This window comes from Protomyctophum bolini (assembly GCF_963924005.1).
Source record: "Protomyctophum bolini genome assembly, chromosome: 13".
NCBI lineage: Eukaryota > Metazoa > Chordata > Actinopteri > Myctophiformes > Myctophidae > Protomyctophum > Protomyctophum bolini.
In genome coordinates this window covers 44,417,553-44,434,762 of record NC_137874.1, presented here as the reverse complement: position 1 = coordinate 44,434,762, position 17,210 = coordinate 44,417,553, and the positions used below count along the sequence as shown (strand labels likewise).

The following is a 17,210-nucleotide window of genomic DNA, read 5'->3' as shown; positions in this document are numbered from 1 at the left end:
AAAATGCTAGTATTTACAGGACTTGTAACTTAAACAAAAACATAGTTTTCAACTGGGAAAGGAAACGTCTCAAGCCTGCAAGTAGAAAGTAAAAAAATCACACTCATGTGAAGTGAGGAGTGCTCTTATTGTACATCATGATGTAAAATATGCCTATGTAAAATGTAAATGTAAAATGCCTATAATTTGAGTCAAATGTTTCACATTTAGTTTACCATTGCTTTGCAAAACAATGCCATTTACTGCTATTTATATAGAAATAAAATTGATATTATGCATAATTAAGTTCAGCCTTTTGGCCCGGCCCTCCAAAATATTTTCTCATTTGGCCCCTTGGGAAAAATAATTGCCCACCCCTGCTTTATACTGTATATGGAGATATTTCACTAGTTATCAGAGCTTCCGTTGCTCCAGACTGTATGACGGAAGCATTTATATTTTACTCATGATCAGAGCTTCCGTTGCTCCAGACTGTACGACGGAAGAATTTATATTTTACTCATGATCAGAGCTTCTGTTGCTCCAGACTGTATGACGGAAGCATTTATATTTGACTCATGATCAGAGCTTCCGTTGCTCCAGACTGTATGACGGAAGCATTTATATTTGACTCATGATCAGAGCTTCTGTTGCTCCAGACTGTACGACGGAAGCATTTATATTTCACTAGTTATCAGAGCTTCCGTTGCTCCAGACTGTATGACGGAAGCATTTATATTTTACTCATGATCAGAGCTTCTGTTGCTCCAGACTGTATGACGGAAGCATTTATATTTGACTCATGATCAGAGCTTCTGTTGCTCCAGACTGTACGACGGAAGCATTTATATTTCACTAGTTATCAGAGCTTCCGTTGCTCCAGACTGTATGACGGAAGCATTTATATTTTACTCATGATCAGAGCTTCTGTTGCTCCAGACTGTATGACGGAAGCATTTATATTTGACTCATGATCAGAGCTTCTGTTGCTCCAGACTGTACGACGGAAGCATTTATATTCCACTAGTTATCAGAGCTTCCGTTGCTCGAGACTGTATGACGGAAGCATTTATATTTTACTCATGATCAGAGCTTCCGTTGCTCCAGACTGTACGACGGAAGCATTTATATTTGACTCATGATCAGAGCTTCCGTTGCTCCAGACAGTACGACGGAAGCATTTATATTTTACTCATGATCAGAGCTTCCGTTGCTCCAGACTGTACGACGGAAGCATTTATATTTTACTCGTGATCAAAGCTTCCGTTGCTCCAGACTGTATGACGGAAGCATTTATATTTCACTAGTGATCAGAGCTTCCGTTGCTCCAGACTGTATGACAGAAGCATTTATATTTTACTCATGATCAGAGCTTGAATGAATGAATGAATGAGTTTATTTCGAACATTATTTGAAGTCAAATACATAAAAAAACAAACAAACAGGGTGAAGTGTTAAACTTATTAGGCCCCTACCCCCTAACTTAATAGTATATATACATTTTTAACAACTCGGTTTGTCGTTGCTTAAAGTAAGACATGAAAATAGAACCAAAAATAAATAAATAAATAAATAAAAACAATCTCGGACATAACAGAAATAAAGTCGATACAACTGGTTAAACCAGTACTTTAACTAAATAAATAAAAATACAATATATATATTTCCAGAGGCCCACAACGGGCTGAATTACCACAAAGGTGCTAGGACAGACAACCAGTTGTGTTGACTCAATGCGTCAACACTGCCCCTCCTCGTCTAGATACCGCCTAAATATAATAATTTTGTATGACCTCTTAAAGTGGTTAATGTTAGGGCTGAGTTGCACCTCCTTACTTAGTCCGTTACACAATTGGACTCCACAAACTGAGATGCACATACTCTTCGATTTTAATTTAACATAATGTACTTTGAAGTTGAGTTCTCGTCTTAGATTATATACCCCCTCTCTATCACTGAATAATTTTTGTAGGTTACCTGGTAAAATATGTTTTCTTGCTCTAAACATAATTAGTGCAGTCTTATATTCAACAAGGTCCATTAGCTTCATGATGTGTGATTGTAAAAATAGTATATTGGTGTGATCCAGATATCCTGCCTTGTTAACTATTCTGATTGCTTTTTTTTGCAGGATGCATAGTGGTTTTAGATTACTTTTATAGGTGTTTCCCCAAATTTCTACACAGTAATGGAGATATGGTAGGACAAGCGAGCAATATAGTAAATGTAGTGATTTACGATCCAGAATGTGTTTAGTTTTCCCTAGAACTGCAATGCTCCGTGCAAGCTTTGTTCTCACATAGTTTATATGGGGTTTCCAGCCGATCTGGTGGTTCAACAAAACACCCAGAAATTTATTTTCATATACTCTTTCAATGTTAACATTTTCTATAGACAACTGTACTTGTGTATCTATTTTTTTTCGAATAACATAAGCTTAGTTTTGCTCAAGTTTAGTGATCATTTATTTATATCAAACCAGTGTTTTAATTTAGTCAATTCTGCTGAGGTGACCTGCAAAAGCTGCTGCAGATTTTCCCCTGAACCGAAGGCATTTGTGTCGTCAGCAAAAAAAACTAATTTCAACACTTTGACACACTACATATATCATTGATGTATAAAATAAACAATAATGGTCCTAACACTGACTCCAGACTGTACGAAGGAAGCATTTATATTTTACTCATGATCAGAGCTTCCGTTGCTCCAGACTGTATAACGGAAGCATTTATATTTGACTCATGATCAGAGCTTCCGTTGCTCCAGACTGTATGACGGAAGCATTTATATTTGACTCATGATCAGAGCTTCCGTTGCTCCAGACTGTATGACGGAAGCATTTATATTTTACTCATGATCAGAGCTTCCGTTGCTCCAGACTGTATGACGGAAGCATTTATATTTGACTCATGATCAGAGCTTCCGTTGCTCCAGACTGTATGACGGAAGCATTTATATTTTACTCATGATCAGAGCTTCCGTTGCTCCAGACTGTACGACGGAAGCATTTATATTTGACTCATGATCAGAGCTTCCGTTGCTCCAGACTGTACGACGGAAGCATTTATATTTGACTCATGATCAGAGCTTCCGTTGCTCCAGACTGTATAACGGAAGCATTTATATTTGACTCATGATCAGAGCTTCCGTTGCTCCAGACTGTATGACGGAAGCATTTATATTTGACTCATGATCAGAGCTTCCGTTGCTCCAGACTGTATGACGGAAGCATTTATATTTTACTCATGATCAGAGCTTCCGTTGCTCCAGACTGTATGACGGAAGCATTTATATTTGACTCATGATCAGAGCTTCCGTTGCTCCAGACTGTATGACGGAAGTATTTATATTTTACTCATGATCAGAGCTTCCGTTGCTCCAGACTGTACGACGGAAGCATTTATATTTGACTCATGATCAGAGCTTCCGTTGCTCCAGACTGTACGACGGAAGCATTTATATTTTACTCATGATCAGAGCTTCCGTTGCTCCAGAGTCCAGACTGTACGACCGAAGCATTTATATTTCACTAGTTATCAGAGCTTCCGTTGCTCCAGACTGTACGACGGAAGCATTTATATTTGACTCATGATCAGAGCTTCCGTTGCTCCAGACTGTACGACGGAAGCATTTATATTTGACTCATGATCAGAGCTTCCGTTGCTCCAGACTGTACGACGGAAGCATTTATATTTGACTCATGATCAGAGCTTCCGTTGCTCCAGACTGTACGACGGAAGCATTTATATTTGACTCATGATCAGAGCTTCCGTTGCTCCAGACTGTATGACGGAAGCATTTATATTTTACTCATGATCAGAGCTTCCGTTGCTCCAGAGTCCAGACTGTACGGCCGAAGCATTTATATTTCACTAGTTATCAGAGCTTCCGTTGCTCCAGACTGTACGACGGAAGCATTTATATTTGACTCATGATCAGAGTTTCCGTTGCTCCAGACTGTATGACGGAAGCATTTATATTTTACTCATGATCAGAGCTTCCGTTGCTCCAGACTGTACGACGGAAGCATTTATATTTGACTCATGATCAGAGCTTCCGTTGCTCCAGACTGTACGACGGAAGCATTTATATTTTACTCGTGATCAAAGCTTCCGTTGACAGTATGGTTAGGGGTTAGGGGTTAGGTTTAGTGCTCCAGACCGTATCGTTAGGGGTTAGTGCTCTTACCAGGTCCCGGTCAGGAGAGCCCGGCCTGGACTCTGACAGGCCGTTCTTAGTGGGCGTCTTGGCTTCCTTCTTGGGGAACTGGAGCTTCTTGGTGTCCAGACGGTCCGGAGTGACCCACTCATCCAGGCGCTTGTTGACTGGAACACAGAACACAGCCCTGTAGTACCCAGTATGACCAGTACTGTCACTGTACTGTACTGTCACACCCAGAATCATTATATATACAGTCAATATGTGTGTGTGCGTGTGTTAGGCTGCGCAGCATTGACAGCTGGTGGTGTAAAACCGATTAAACCAAAATGTTCGTGCTCGGACACAGCCAGCCAGGGACCGAGTCAGAGACACACATAGCTCCGCAATGGAGTGGTTGCACCACTCAAAAAAGCTCTAAAGTGTACTTACAGTCAATGTAGTGGACATAGTATTAGTGAAGTGTACACTTACAGTCAATGTAGTGGACATAGTATTAGTGAAGTGTACACTTACAGTCAATGTAGTGGACATAGTATTAGTGAAGTGTACACTTACAGTCAATGTAGTGGACATAGTATTAGTGAAGTGTACACTTACAGTCAATGTAGTGGACATAGTATTATTAAAGTGTACACTTACAGTCAATGTAGTGGACATAGTATTAGTGAAGTGTACACTTACAGTCAATGTAGTGGACATAGTATTAGTGAAGTGTACACTTACAGTCAATGTAGTGGACATAGTATTATTAAAGTGTACACTTACAGTCAATGTAGTGGACATAGTATTATTAAAGTGTACACTTACAGTCAATGTAGTGGACATAGTAGACCTTCCTTCCAGGGATGTCCTTCACACTCAGAATTTCAGCCAACGCTGAAAAAACAAACAAAGACAAACTGAAATCAGCAGCAGTTTAAAATATGGCTTTTAGCATAACAACCATATATACTAAAATAAAGCTTTTAGCATACAGTAGGTTTATTTATTTAGCATGTAGTACAAAAAATAGACAATAACATATCAAAGAACAAAAATACAATGCAAGGAAGGGAAGAAGCCAGCTGGCTTATTTGAATCCTTTCCTGTAGGAAGAGGTCATTGGTTTAAAAGATTAAAAGTTCATAAAGAACAGTACATAAGTCTACAAGTTGGCAAAGGGGGGGGGGGGGGCAGCTGTGCAGTGAAGAAATAAAAACACAGACTGCACAAAAAACAGAAATAAACAATACAACAATAAACACGCGCATATAACGCATCAAAGTAAAACATCTACAGAGAGGAAGAAATAAGATATTTATTTAGATGTTTTTTTAATATTGGCAAGGATAATGAGGATTTAAGTGAAGCATCTAGGGGGAGTTCCATAGATGAGGGCCTCTAAATTTGATGAAAGATTGATGTTTGGAAGTTTGACAAAAGGGGAATTCAAAATGATCTCTTTGCCTTGTGGGGTAGGAGTGAATGTCAGAAGTAACACGGAAGAAATTGTGAAAAGAAGACGGAATGTCTTGTATGGGTAATAGTGAATATTTAATAAAGAGCGGGGCAGACGGCTCATACCGATTTGAATGTGAAATCATTCTCAGAAACCTTTTTTGAATGATCAGTAATTTAGTGAGATGTGTTGAATATGTAGCAGCCCAGACAATATTACAGTAATTAATATGAGGGAAAATTAAGCTATAATAGAGTGTTAAATGACATGAAGGAAGAACAAAAGGGCAGATTTTTCTCAATATACCAAAGCATCTTCATAGACTTCATACATACAGCATCAACATGTCTCCAATTTAAATGTTCGTCTATAATGACACCCAAGAATTTAGTATGGGGAACCTGACAAATTTCAGAGCCATTGACATACCAACCATATACTAAAATATAGATATTAGTCTACCAATTAGTCTGCCTAAATATGTCCCAAACCGCCCCTAAGGTCTTCCACTGCTCGCTTTGCCTAAAAACATGGCAACAAAAAAATACGGGTAAGCAGCTTTTTGCTTCTATGGGCCAACGGCGTGGAACAAACTCCCACTGTACCTTCGACAGGCAGCCTCTGTAGTTTAATAACACTGTACCTTCGACAGGCAGCCTCTGTAGTTTAATACCACTGTACCTTCGACAGGCAGCCTCTGTAGTTTAATAACACTGTACCTTCGACAGACAGCCTCTGTAGTTTAATAACACTGTACCTTCGACAGGCAGCCTCTGTAGTTTAATAACACTGTACCTTCGACAGGCAGCCTCTGTAGTTTAATAACACTGTACCTTCGACAGGCAGCCTCTGTAGTTTAATAACACTGTACCTTCGACAGGCAGCCTCTGTAGACATTTTTTAAAGCACAGCTCAAGACCTACTTCTACACTCTTGCTTTTAATTGATCTTTTAAATTATTTTATTCGTTATTGTGACCTCACTGTATTGCATTACTGCTACAATGTTTATGCCTTGCTTTTCTTTCTTTCTCCATTGTTCTGTAAAGCACTTTGAGCTGCATTTCATGTCATGAAATGTGCTACAAATAAAGTTGTATTATTAATTTATTATTATCATTATTATTAATTAGGCATGTTAACGACTTTCTCAACTCACAATACCATTTGAATCAGACACTAGGATCACACTCAATTATTTTCCAGACAAATTACAGATTGTTTATTTTTTCTCTCTTACACGAATCCAGTATTTATCTCTTTTGATTTAAATTGTCACCAGTTTGAAACGATTGTAATAAATGTACGATAAATCGTTACATGCCTATACTAGCAAACGTGTGTAAAAAAAGAATATAGATAAATATAAAGTTATATAAATAAAGTGACATTTCACATTTACGGCAAATCTCAAAGGCCCTAAACATCTGACTGTTGATGCTGGGTCAGAAAATAACCTGTGCATCGCGCGCGCACACACACAGGCTGCAGCCAGACATGAGCCTAAAGAAATCGTAGGCGCAGACGTCTCGGCGGTTTTTAGACAGCTGGTGGATGGAGAAAAAGCTCCACGTCCGCCGACGACGTCCGCTCAACGGCCAGCCGACAGCTGACGCTCTCCTCTGCGGCAGAGACAGCTGCCGACAAGCGCGTGTCACCCGGCAGTGAGATAGGCACTAGCCAATGGAACAGATGCAGCCGCAGCCCATCCACTGGGCGGGTATTCACTTGTAGTTTTCTTCTTTCACGGAGTCAAACGCCCCCTGGGCAGTGGGCACCTCGAAGTAACATTCTGTCCACTCCAAATTGTTAACAAAACATTGAAAAATCGTCTGAAGAAATGTAAAGCAGTGGTTCTCATGTTTGCTTCAGATCACCCCTGTAATCTTTTCATCCATGGCACCCCTGGCTGAATTACATTGTCATTTACTGTAACCCTGATCCATGATGACATTGAAAATAACTTTATATTTATAAAATAGCGCGTTCACTTCACCCTCCACAGCCCTTCTCATCATCGATAACCTCATTCTCCGTGGTGTAGTGGTTAGGATTCTGCGCTCTCACCGCGGCGGCCCGGGTTCGATCCCCGGTCAGGGAACACTGTTTTATGATGAATTCCTGTTCTGTTCTTTAACTATATAGAAGTGTCTATTTATACGTCTCTAAATGTTTTGATGAATTGAACCATGTGGACCCTGTTGTAAACAAGTGTAATGCTTAATTGGGTCGTTCACTCACAGTTAACAGTATTTGTATTGAGTTTGTGCTTGAAATGTATTGTAATTCTGCAAACTGTTAATAAATATTTAAATCAATAAATCAAAAATATCCTTCTCCTTCTCACCGCCGGGTGACACACTTCATTTTTATGCTTGTCGGCAGCTTACATCTGACTCCGGAGAGCATCAGATGTAAACTGGCCGTCGCGCAAGTCGTCGGAAAACAAAACTATTGTAGCCTCGGCAGGGAGGCGAACCCGGGTTGCCAATTCCAAAGGCACGTACGTTAACCAGTCTACTAGAGAGTCATAACTTGACAGCCTTGTAGCAACGCAGCATCATATAGCCTACACTAGAATGCGCCTTTGTCTGTCAACATCTTGTCACTCACTCGCTTGTCACTCTCACGCCCACTTCGCCAACCAAGAAATAGAAGACTACATGCCATTGAATAGGCTTCCGGGTGCGTCCCCTCTCGGGACCGCCCACTTTCCGCAGAGTAGAGCGGAGACGTCTGCTACCTACGATTTCTTTAGGCTATGGTGTGACTGCAGTGACACACAGCCATGTGCATGGTGCACACACACACACACACACACACACACACACACACACAGCCATGTGCATGGTGCACGCACTCACACACAGCCATGTGCATGGTGCACGCACTCACACACAGCCATGTGCATGGCGCACGCACACACACACAGCCATGTGCATGGTGCACGCACACACACACACAGCCATGTGCATGGTGCACGCACTCACACACAGCCATGAGCATGGTGCACGCACACACACACACACACAGCCATGTGCATGGTGCACGCACACACACACACACACACACACAGCCATGTGCATGGTGCACGCACACACACACACACACACACACACACACACACAGCCATGTGCATGGTGCACGCACACACACACACACACACACAGCCATGTGCATGGTGCACGCACACACACACCCCGTTTCCACACCTGAGCGGAAAAAGATTTTGCGACTAAACTATTTTGCGACTAAAAATATCACCGTGCGAGTTGTAAAATCCAATTTGTAGCACAGGTGCGACTACAGGATTTGACCGTTCAATCGTGATAAAGACAAGTCTCTGTCTACAGCAAGTGCACATTCTATAGTCGTGGTTCTATACCTACATTTATATTTCTGAACGGCGGTGTCGATTCAGAAGGAGTTGCTTGGACCCCGACACGTTATTTGCAAAGTTTGTTTGTAATGTTCAAAGTTCAAACGTAACTTACTTTTAACCAAACGCGGGTGAAACGGCGTGCAGCCGTGCACGCACACACGCACACACACACACACACACACACACACACATGGAGTGGACGGATTGATGTTTATCAAAAACAACCCTTGCTTAGCGTTTGCTTACAAAAGCGTGTGCCCAGCATAAATGATAATGCGAATGACCGAACTGGCTGGATTACCATTAATATCAGTCAGTCAGTCAGTCAGTCAAAGCCAAGGAGAATGTTACAATACTAATTCACCATCGAGCAGCCTCTGCACTGTCTGAATGTCACACTAACATGATAGAACAGCAGGATAAAAACGGATAGCCTGTCTATCCATCCATGAGCAACATATTATCTATCTAGCTCTGGTCCATAGCTCTAATGTGTTGCACGTATTAGAGGTATGGAACAGAGCTACTATCGATCTATCTACAAAGTATTAGCATAAAACAAATTGATTATATAGATTATATGAAAACAAACATAACAATGATATCATGATGAATATCACTATTTTGTGATAATTGCTGAAAAGATAGTGATATAATATTTTGACATTATTTTCCACCCCTACCTCATCAGATATCATCTCATACTGGCCAATCAGAATGCCTGTGATTGGTTAGCTGATTTGCTCGTTTACAAGACATACATTTTCCCTTCAATGTCAATGGCGTTTAATTTATGTCATATTTAGCAGAATTTTGACGTAATTTCTGTGATTGTCAATGGCTCATTTTGAGATGTGTGGGGACAAAGGCTGTATATTGGAGGGGCTAGCGCCCCTTAAAAATACATCATTTTTCATCGTGCTCCTAAAATAATTTGTGTGCTACTAGATTTTTCAACTTAGGCGCACACGCGCTACTTGGAAAAGTGCTAAGCGTCGAGCCCTGTGTGCATGGTGCACGCACACACACACACACACAGCCATGTGCATGGTGCACGCACCGCACGCACACACAGCCATGTGCATGCACGCACACACACACACACACACACACACACACACACACACACACACCTCTAGATGTTAACTAGAACTAGTACTAGACAAGAGTCCATTAATAAAAACTATAATTAAACTAGAACTGCACTCTGTCGAGTGCATACTTGCTTGTTGCACACTAGTAGGCCATAGTGCAAGCACTTTCAACCGCTACAAACTGTTAAGTCTCAGTTTCTCTGTGAAGGAACTGTTAACTGTGAGTGGACGACACCATAGCATTACACTTCTATATAGGCAAAAAAAAGAGAAGAGGAATTCATCATAGCTCTTGCTGCTTTTGATTAATTGAACATGGTGGACCCTCTTGTAAACAAGTGTAATGCTAGTTCATTGGGTCGTCCACTCACAGTTAACAGTCTTTGTATTGAGTTGTGCTTGAAATGTAGCCTACTGGAATTCAATCAATAAATAAAGCTATGCTCAGGGAATTCAACGAACCATGTGCAGCCCAGATTCGGCACAAACAAGGGACTAAATTCCTTTCGCTGCTATGCCACCAAAATGTGGAAAGCCCTACCAACAGTCATTAAGACATGTAAATCCCTTGACTCCTTCAAAACCGCTCTCAAAGTGCACCTACGGACGGCTGCAGTTCGAAACTGGCCCCCGTAAAATCTGAATCCTCCACCCAGAGGCGGAAAGTTCTTATAACGGCAGGGGGTTCAAGCACCCCCCCCCCCCCCCCCCCCCCCCCCCCAGCGGTGGAAAAAAAAGAGTTTTGTTTTTTCGGACAAAAGCCACCTTATTAGCATTTGAATGCGGCATGCGCGGCGGCCCAACACCTATCTTGTAACCCCTCGTAAAGGTTGTGACACTTGTGACTACGTGTATGACAACATGACCACTGGGGAGGGGACATTTCAGTGGACAGTCAGTGGGTGCATAATTTACTGCAGTGCATATAGATATATTTTGCCAAAATGCAGTGGGTTCAGTCGCGCCTTTGCCAAAATGCCAGGGGGTTCAATCGCGCCTCTGAACCCACGGAGTTTCCGCCACTGCCTCCACCCACCCCTTTTTCCCCTCACTGTATAATGCTTTATGGTGTCATCCACTCACAGTTAACAGTCTTTGTATTGAGTTGTACTGTAATTCTGCAAACTGTTTATAAATACTTCAATCAATCAAGCAATAAAGCTATGTGTCTGTTCTTTGACTATATAGAAGTGTCTATTTGTACATCTCTAAATGTTTAGATGAATTGAACATGGTGGACCCTCTTGTAAACAAGTGTAATGCTTAATGGTGTCGTCCACTCACAGTTAACAGTCTTTGTATTGAGTTTGTGCTTGAAATGTACTGTAATTCTGCAAACTGTTAATAAATACTTAAATCAATCAATCAATAAAGCTATGTGTCTTTAACCATGGTTCACAACAACAACAACATCAAACCACCACTAACTCAACCGTCAGACAATAAACAACAACAATACGAGCTGTCATTTAAATTATTACTGTTCAACAAAACAGCACCTGTGATCAAATCACAGTTATCATCATCAGTATCAGCAGCTGAGACCTTTTAATAACAACAACAACAACAAAGCTGGCGTTAGCACGTTAGCCTAGCCTAGCATCAACACACACACACACACACACACACACACACACACACACACACACACACACACACACACACACACACACACACACACACACACACAGCTGCCTAGCATAAACAATAACAACTGACGCTAGCCTCGGCCAACTTAGCATCAACACACACACACACAGTTAGCCTAGCATTAGCATTGTGATGCTAACTCACGCCACTCGTCCTCGTTCTCCTGGTTCTTCCGGAGGACAGGCAGCCTGCATCCTTCCACCACGTCACCCTGAGGAGACGTTAATGACGTTAATAACATGTCGTTGTGTTTGTATAAGACGTTAATAACATGTGGAAGTGGAACACAACCACCGTCAACCCACCAGCGTTAAGCTGCCGTCCGCCATTTTCATCCTCCTGCAGTGATGGAGTGGAGTCACGTGACCACAATATTGTGTCCGTAGGAGACGATGTGGTTCCCACAGTGGGGGTCCGGGGGTCCCTGAGGGAGTCTCTGGGGGGTCCGGGGGTCCCTGAGGGAGTCCTAGGGGGTACGGGGGTCCCTGAGGGAGTCCTATAGGGGGTCCGGGGACCGCCGGGGGTCCTGAGGGAGTCCTATAGTATAGGCCCTATAGGACTCCCTCAGGACCCCCGGCCCCCTATAGTATAGGGGGTCCGGGGGTCCCTGAGGGAGTCCTATAGGGAGTCCGGGGACCCCCGGGGGTCCTGAGGGAGTCCGGGGGTCCTGAGGGAGTCCTATAGGGAGTCCGGGGACCCCCGGGGGTCCTGAGGGAGTCCGGGGGTCCTGAGGGAGTCCTAGGGAGTCCGGGGACCCCCGGGGGTCCTGAGGGGGGTCCGGGTTCCGTGAGGGAGTCTCAGGGGGGTCCGTGGACCCCCAGGACACACACACACACACACACACACACACACACACTGAGGAGAAGCTTTGGTTAATGTTATTGTTCTTCATGTGCTGAGCTGTATTCATTAATGGTAGTTAAATAACTAGTTTAATTCACATCCGTTCATTATTAATAGTTATAAATTAAATAACGACTAGTTTAATTCACATCCATTCATATAGTAGTTAAATAACTAGTTTAATTCACATCCATTCATATAGTAGTTAAATAACTAGTTTAATTCACATCCATTCATTTAAAGTTTCTTTCCATTTGAGCACCGTCGTATGACAGAAAATAGCAGATCTACAAGCCCACAACAGGTCGTGGTTGCAACGCGCTGTGAGCTGGTAGATCTGCTATTTTCATCACATTTGTGCTCCGTCGCAGGACGGTGTCGAGCGCCGAAAATAGCAGATCTACAAGGCCACAACACGTCGTGGATGCAACGCGCTGTGGGTTTGTAGAACTACTATTTGTTTTCTCTGGTTTAAAGGACAAACAGCTCAGTTTCGATGCAGAATGCAGTGAAAAGTGGGTAAAAGCGCCATCTGGTGGTTGAAATTATACTGACAGAGCTACAGTTATACTTCTCCGTCCAACAGTGTTTCACAACAATGTTGTCAAAGGCGCGTGCTCTTCCACCCACTTCCGGTGAAGAGTTTACAAAATAAAAGTTACTGCGACGTGTCAAGTTAATTCGTCAAAAGTCCGACGTGTTTCCGCTTTCCTTTCAAAATACAACCGACACGCCGGAAACAGCCGATCTACGCCGCTTGGCCGCTCGGAACTGAGCATGCGCACTGTGCTTTAATAAAACGAAATAATAATAATAAAATGTATTTATTTATTTGTAGCACCTTTCATGAAATGAAATGCAGCTCAAAGATGGCGAAAAAAAGAAAAGAAAAGCAGGAATAAAACATTAAAATAATAGCAGTAAATAATACAGTGAGGAGTCTGAGGACATTAATAACAATAGGTTAGCTTTAGCTATCGATAGCTTTATGCTATCTTCATGGGTATTAATACGTGTTTAAGTGTTTTATTGTTGTTCTAAAAAATAGAAGATTATTTAACACAAACTGTCGATTCAAATAAAGAAAGTTTTACAACAAATAAAGTGTCGTTTTTACGTCATGAAGACACACAGCTACTAGCTAGCTGCTCAGCTAGCGGCTAGCTGGCTAGCTAGTCTTCTGTGACTCGGCACTGCGGCTGCGCAGTCGTCGAAAACAGCCGAAGTATGAACCCTAAACATCGGCTGTTTTCGACGCGCGTCACCGTCGTACGGATGAAATGCACGCTGCCGCATACTGCAGTTGTCGGTTGTCACCACCAGGGGGCATCAGAGACTACATTCTGCTGTATCTGTGCTGTGTTGTACGTTTAGAATGCATGTTCCCAAAGTAGGGCCCGGGGACCCATAGGGGTCCTTGAGGGAGTTCCAGGGGTCCCCAGCTAAATGATTGTTTGGAACCAAATGGACCCTTATGGGTCTGTAACTCTGCTACATTTCCAAAACTGTAAATTTTTACAACCTGCTCCCTGCATTAGGCATTAGGGCTATGGAACAGAGCTCCCTGCATTAGGGCATTAGGGCTATGGAATCAGAGCTCCCTGCATTAGGGCATTAGGGCTATGGAAACAGAGCTCCCTGCATTAGGGCATTAGGGCTATGGAACAGAGCTCCCTGCATTAGGGCATTAGGGCTATGGAACAGAGCTCCCTGCATTAGGGCATTAGAGCTATGGACCAGAGCTCCCTGCATTATGCATTAGAGCTATGGACCAGAGCTCCCTGCATTAGGCATTAGGGCTATGGACCAGAGCTCCCTGCATTAGGGCTATGGACCAGAGCTCCCTGCATTAGGGCTATGGACCAGAGCTCCCTGCATTAGGCATTAGGGCTATGGACCAGAGCTCCCTGCATTAGGCATTAGGGCTATGGACCAGAGCTCCCTGCATTAGGGCTATGGACCAGAGCTCCCTGCATTAGGCATTAGGGCTATGGACCAGAGCTCCCTGCATTAGGCATTAGGGCTATGGACCAGAGCTCCCTGCATTAGGGCTATGGAACAGAGCTTCCTGCATTAGGCATTAGGGCTATGGACCAGAGCTCCCTGCATTAGGGCTATGGACCAGAGCTCCCTGCATTAGGCATTAGGGCTATGGATCAGAGCTCCCTGCATTAGGCATTAGGGCTATGGACCAGCGCTCCCTGCATTAGGGCATTAGGGCTATTGACCAGAGCTCCCTGCATTAGGGCTATGGACCAGCGCTCCCTGCATTAGGGCTATGGACCAGAGCTCCCTGCATTAGGGCTATGGACCAGAGCTTCCTGCATTAAGGCTATGGACCAGAGCTCCCTGCATTAGGGCTATGGACCAGAGCTCCCTGCATTAGGGCTATGGACCAGAGCTTCCTGCATTAGGGCTATGGACCAGAGCTTCCTGCATTAAGGCTATCGACCAGAGCTCCCTGTATTAGGAAAGATGAAACAACCAGCCGTCTGCCTGGCTGCTAGTGCGCACACGCGTGTGCGTGCGCATGCCCTATAATTAACGTTTCAATTTTGGAGCTCTGGCTCATGGACTAAAAAACCAAAAGGAACTGTGGAAAAGGGGCCACACAGACACAGCTCGTAGCCTCGTAAAGGCAGTGACGTCCCTTAAAAGCGTCAGGTTCTGTCTGCCGTCTCCCCTCTGCTCTGTTAACATTATGGGTAACTCATTCTGTCTGCCGTCTCCCCTCTGCTCTGTTAACATTATGGGTAACTCATTCTGTCTGCCGTCTCCCCTCTGCTCTGTTAACATTATGGGTAACTCATTCTGTCTGCCGTCTCCCCTCTGCTCTGTTAACATTATGGGTAACTCATTCAAGTGGTAAATTAAATACATCTATTGAGAAAACAACAACATATGTTGGCAAAGACACTTCATACATTTGGAAACATATTTTTATTCAAATCAATATAGTGTTCAGTTCATTTCATATTATTTTAAAAGTAGGCTAACTATACAGTTTCAATAGACTTCTATGGGCTGGCCTGCAGTACACCGTTCTAACGGACCAGAAGTGGGGGCGCTGTCTCATTTGTAGTCCCCGTGTGTCTCTATTGGACTGAAGCCCCATGAAGTGAACTCAGTTTGCATAACTCTGTCTAAGGCCCTTTCTGAAACCAGTCCCTTGACTTGAAGTGCTCTCGGGAGGTTCCCTCGTCAGGAAGTGCCCCTCCAGCTGAATCAAGTTCCCTTGATTAGGGTGCTGGGTATAAAAAAACTGATACACTCGGCCTCCATGTGCAGAAACAGGAAACAGACACCATTTGTTGCCATGGTTACCATCATGCAATTGTGTTACCTGCATGTTATTTTGTTTGTAGTTATATTGCATTGCATCGTGTATGTTTGTGTGATTTCATGGAAAAAGGAAATACAGCGTGACTGGCAAAAATGACATGTCAAAAACATCCGTGGTGTTTATAAATCATTGTGTTAAAAGTTGTTTTGTTTGTGTGGTTTCATTTATAGTTTTTTCACGGTGGGGTAAATAAAGAGCCCTTGTGAACATCAGTTGGAGTGTTGTCTATTCTGCAACAGATGAAGATTGTTTAGGAGGAGTTTATTTAGCATTTATTTGGTACTTACATTTGTAGGTTGCGGTTTCCATGCGGACAGAGAGCAGGGCTGCACAAGGCAATGGAGTCTAGATCGGCACAGACTCGCTCTTGAGGGCTTTATAAGCCACTTCCACTCAAGGCTGCTTGGTTTCGGACGATAGCCTACTTAATATGGCGCAGCCTCGCGTGAACGCGCATATCGAGGGCAAGTGTGTAGGGCGAGTGGCGAGGAGCTGGTTTCAGAAAGGGGATAGGGCTCTGATTAGGCCTACATGTCAGAACTGGGACTTGTAGTTAACTACACTATAGGGCCTTGTAGTTCACTACACTATAGGGCACAGCAGGGTGAAATAGGATAGAATCTCGCACCCTGGCTGATACAGACAATAAGCCTCTGTCTCTCTCTCTCTGACATATTTACACATCTACTGCTCTTTATGGCGTCCCAAAGTAAAGGACCCTGGGTAATCTAAAGGACCCTGGGTCATCTAAAGGACCCTGGGTAATCTAAAGGACCCTGGGTCATCTAAAGGACCCTGGGTAATCTAAAGGACCGTATTATGATTAGCCATTTAAACATCAGCATCGTGAGCTTACAGATCTGATATTTTATAAAGATCTTTAAACATTTGAAAAAAAAAAATAACATTCTGCATAATGAGTATATACTTTCTACTTCGGGTACTTTAAGTACATCAATTAATACTTTTGTACTTTTACTCAAGTAGGTTTTTATTCTGGACTTTTTACTTTGACGTAAAAAGAGTATTTATTTCTACCTGGAAATATTGAGGTAGAAATAACAACAGTGGTTCCCAAACCTTTTCATGCCAAGGACCCCCATTTGAAAACATATGCCAGGGACCCCCATTTGAAAACATATGCCAGGGACCCCCATTTGAAAACATATGCCAGGGACCCCCATTTGAAAACATATGCCAGGGACCCCCATACGTGATTCTCAAGCATTTTAATTTCAAGGACCCCCAGTTTGACATGCATTAGTTCTACGGACCCCCCATTTAATGCCATTTCTATCTCTGGGACCCCCAATTTATATCG

General features: G+C 43.0%; 1 protein-coding gene across 1 annotated transcript in view; it reads right to left on the bottom strand.

Moving 5' to 3' along the window:
• Positions 1-12,042, bottom strand: part of LOC308326957 (histone acetyltransferase KAT5-like) — a 43,566-nt gene extending 31,524 nt beyond the window's left edge. Inside the window, exons 1-4 of the mRNA XM_080780052.1 lie at positions 12,009-12,042; positions 11,848-11,914; positions 4,948-5,016; positions 4,168-4,304 (exon numbers count right to left, since the gene is read on the bottom strand). Of these exons, the coding sequence (XP_080636178.1) occupies positions 4,168-4,304; positions 4,948-5,016; positions 11,848-11,914; positions 12,009-12,038 (303 nt within the window). The 5' untranslated portion in view covers positions 12,039-12,042. The remainder of the gene's footprint in view (positions 1-4,167; positions 4,305-4,947; positions 5,017-11,847; positions 11,915-12,008) is intronic.
• Between the last annotated feature and the right edge of the window lie 5,168 nt (positions 12,043-17,210).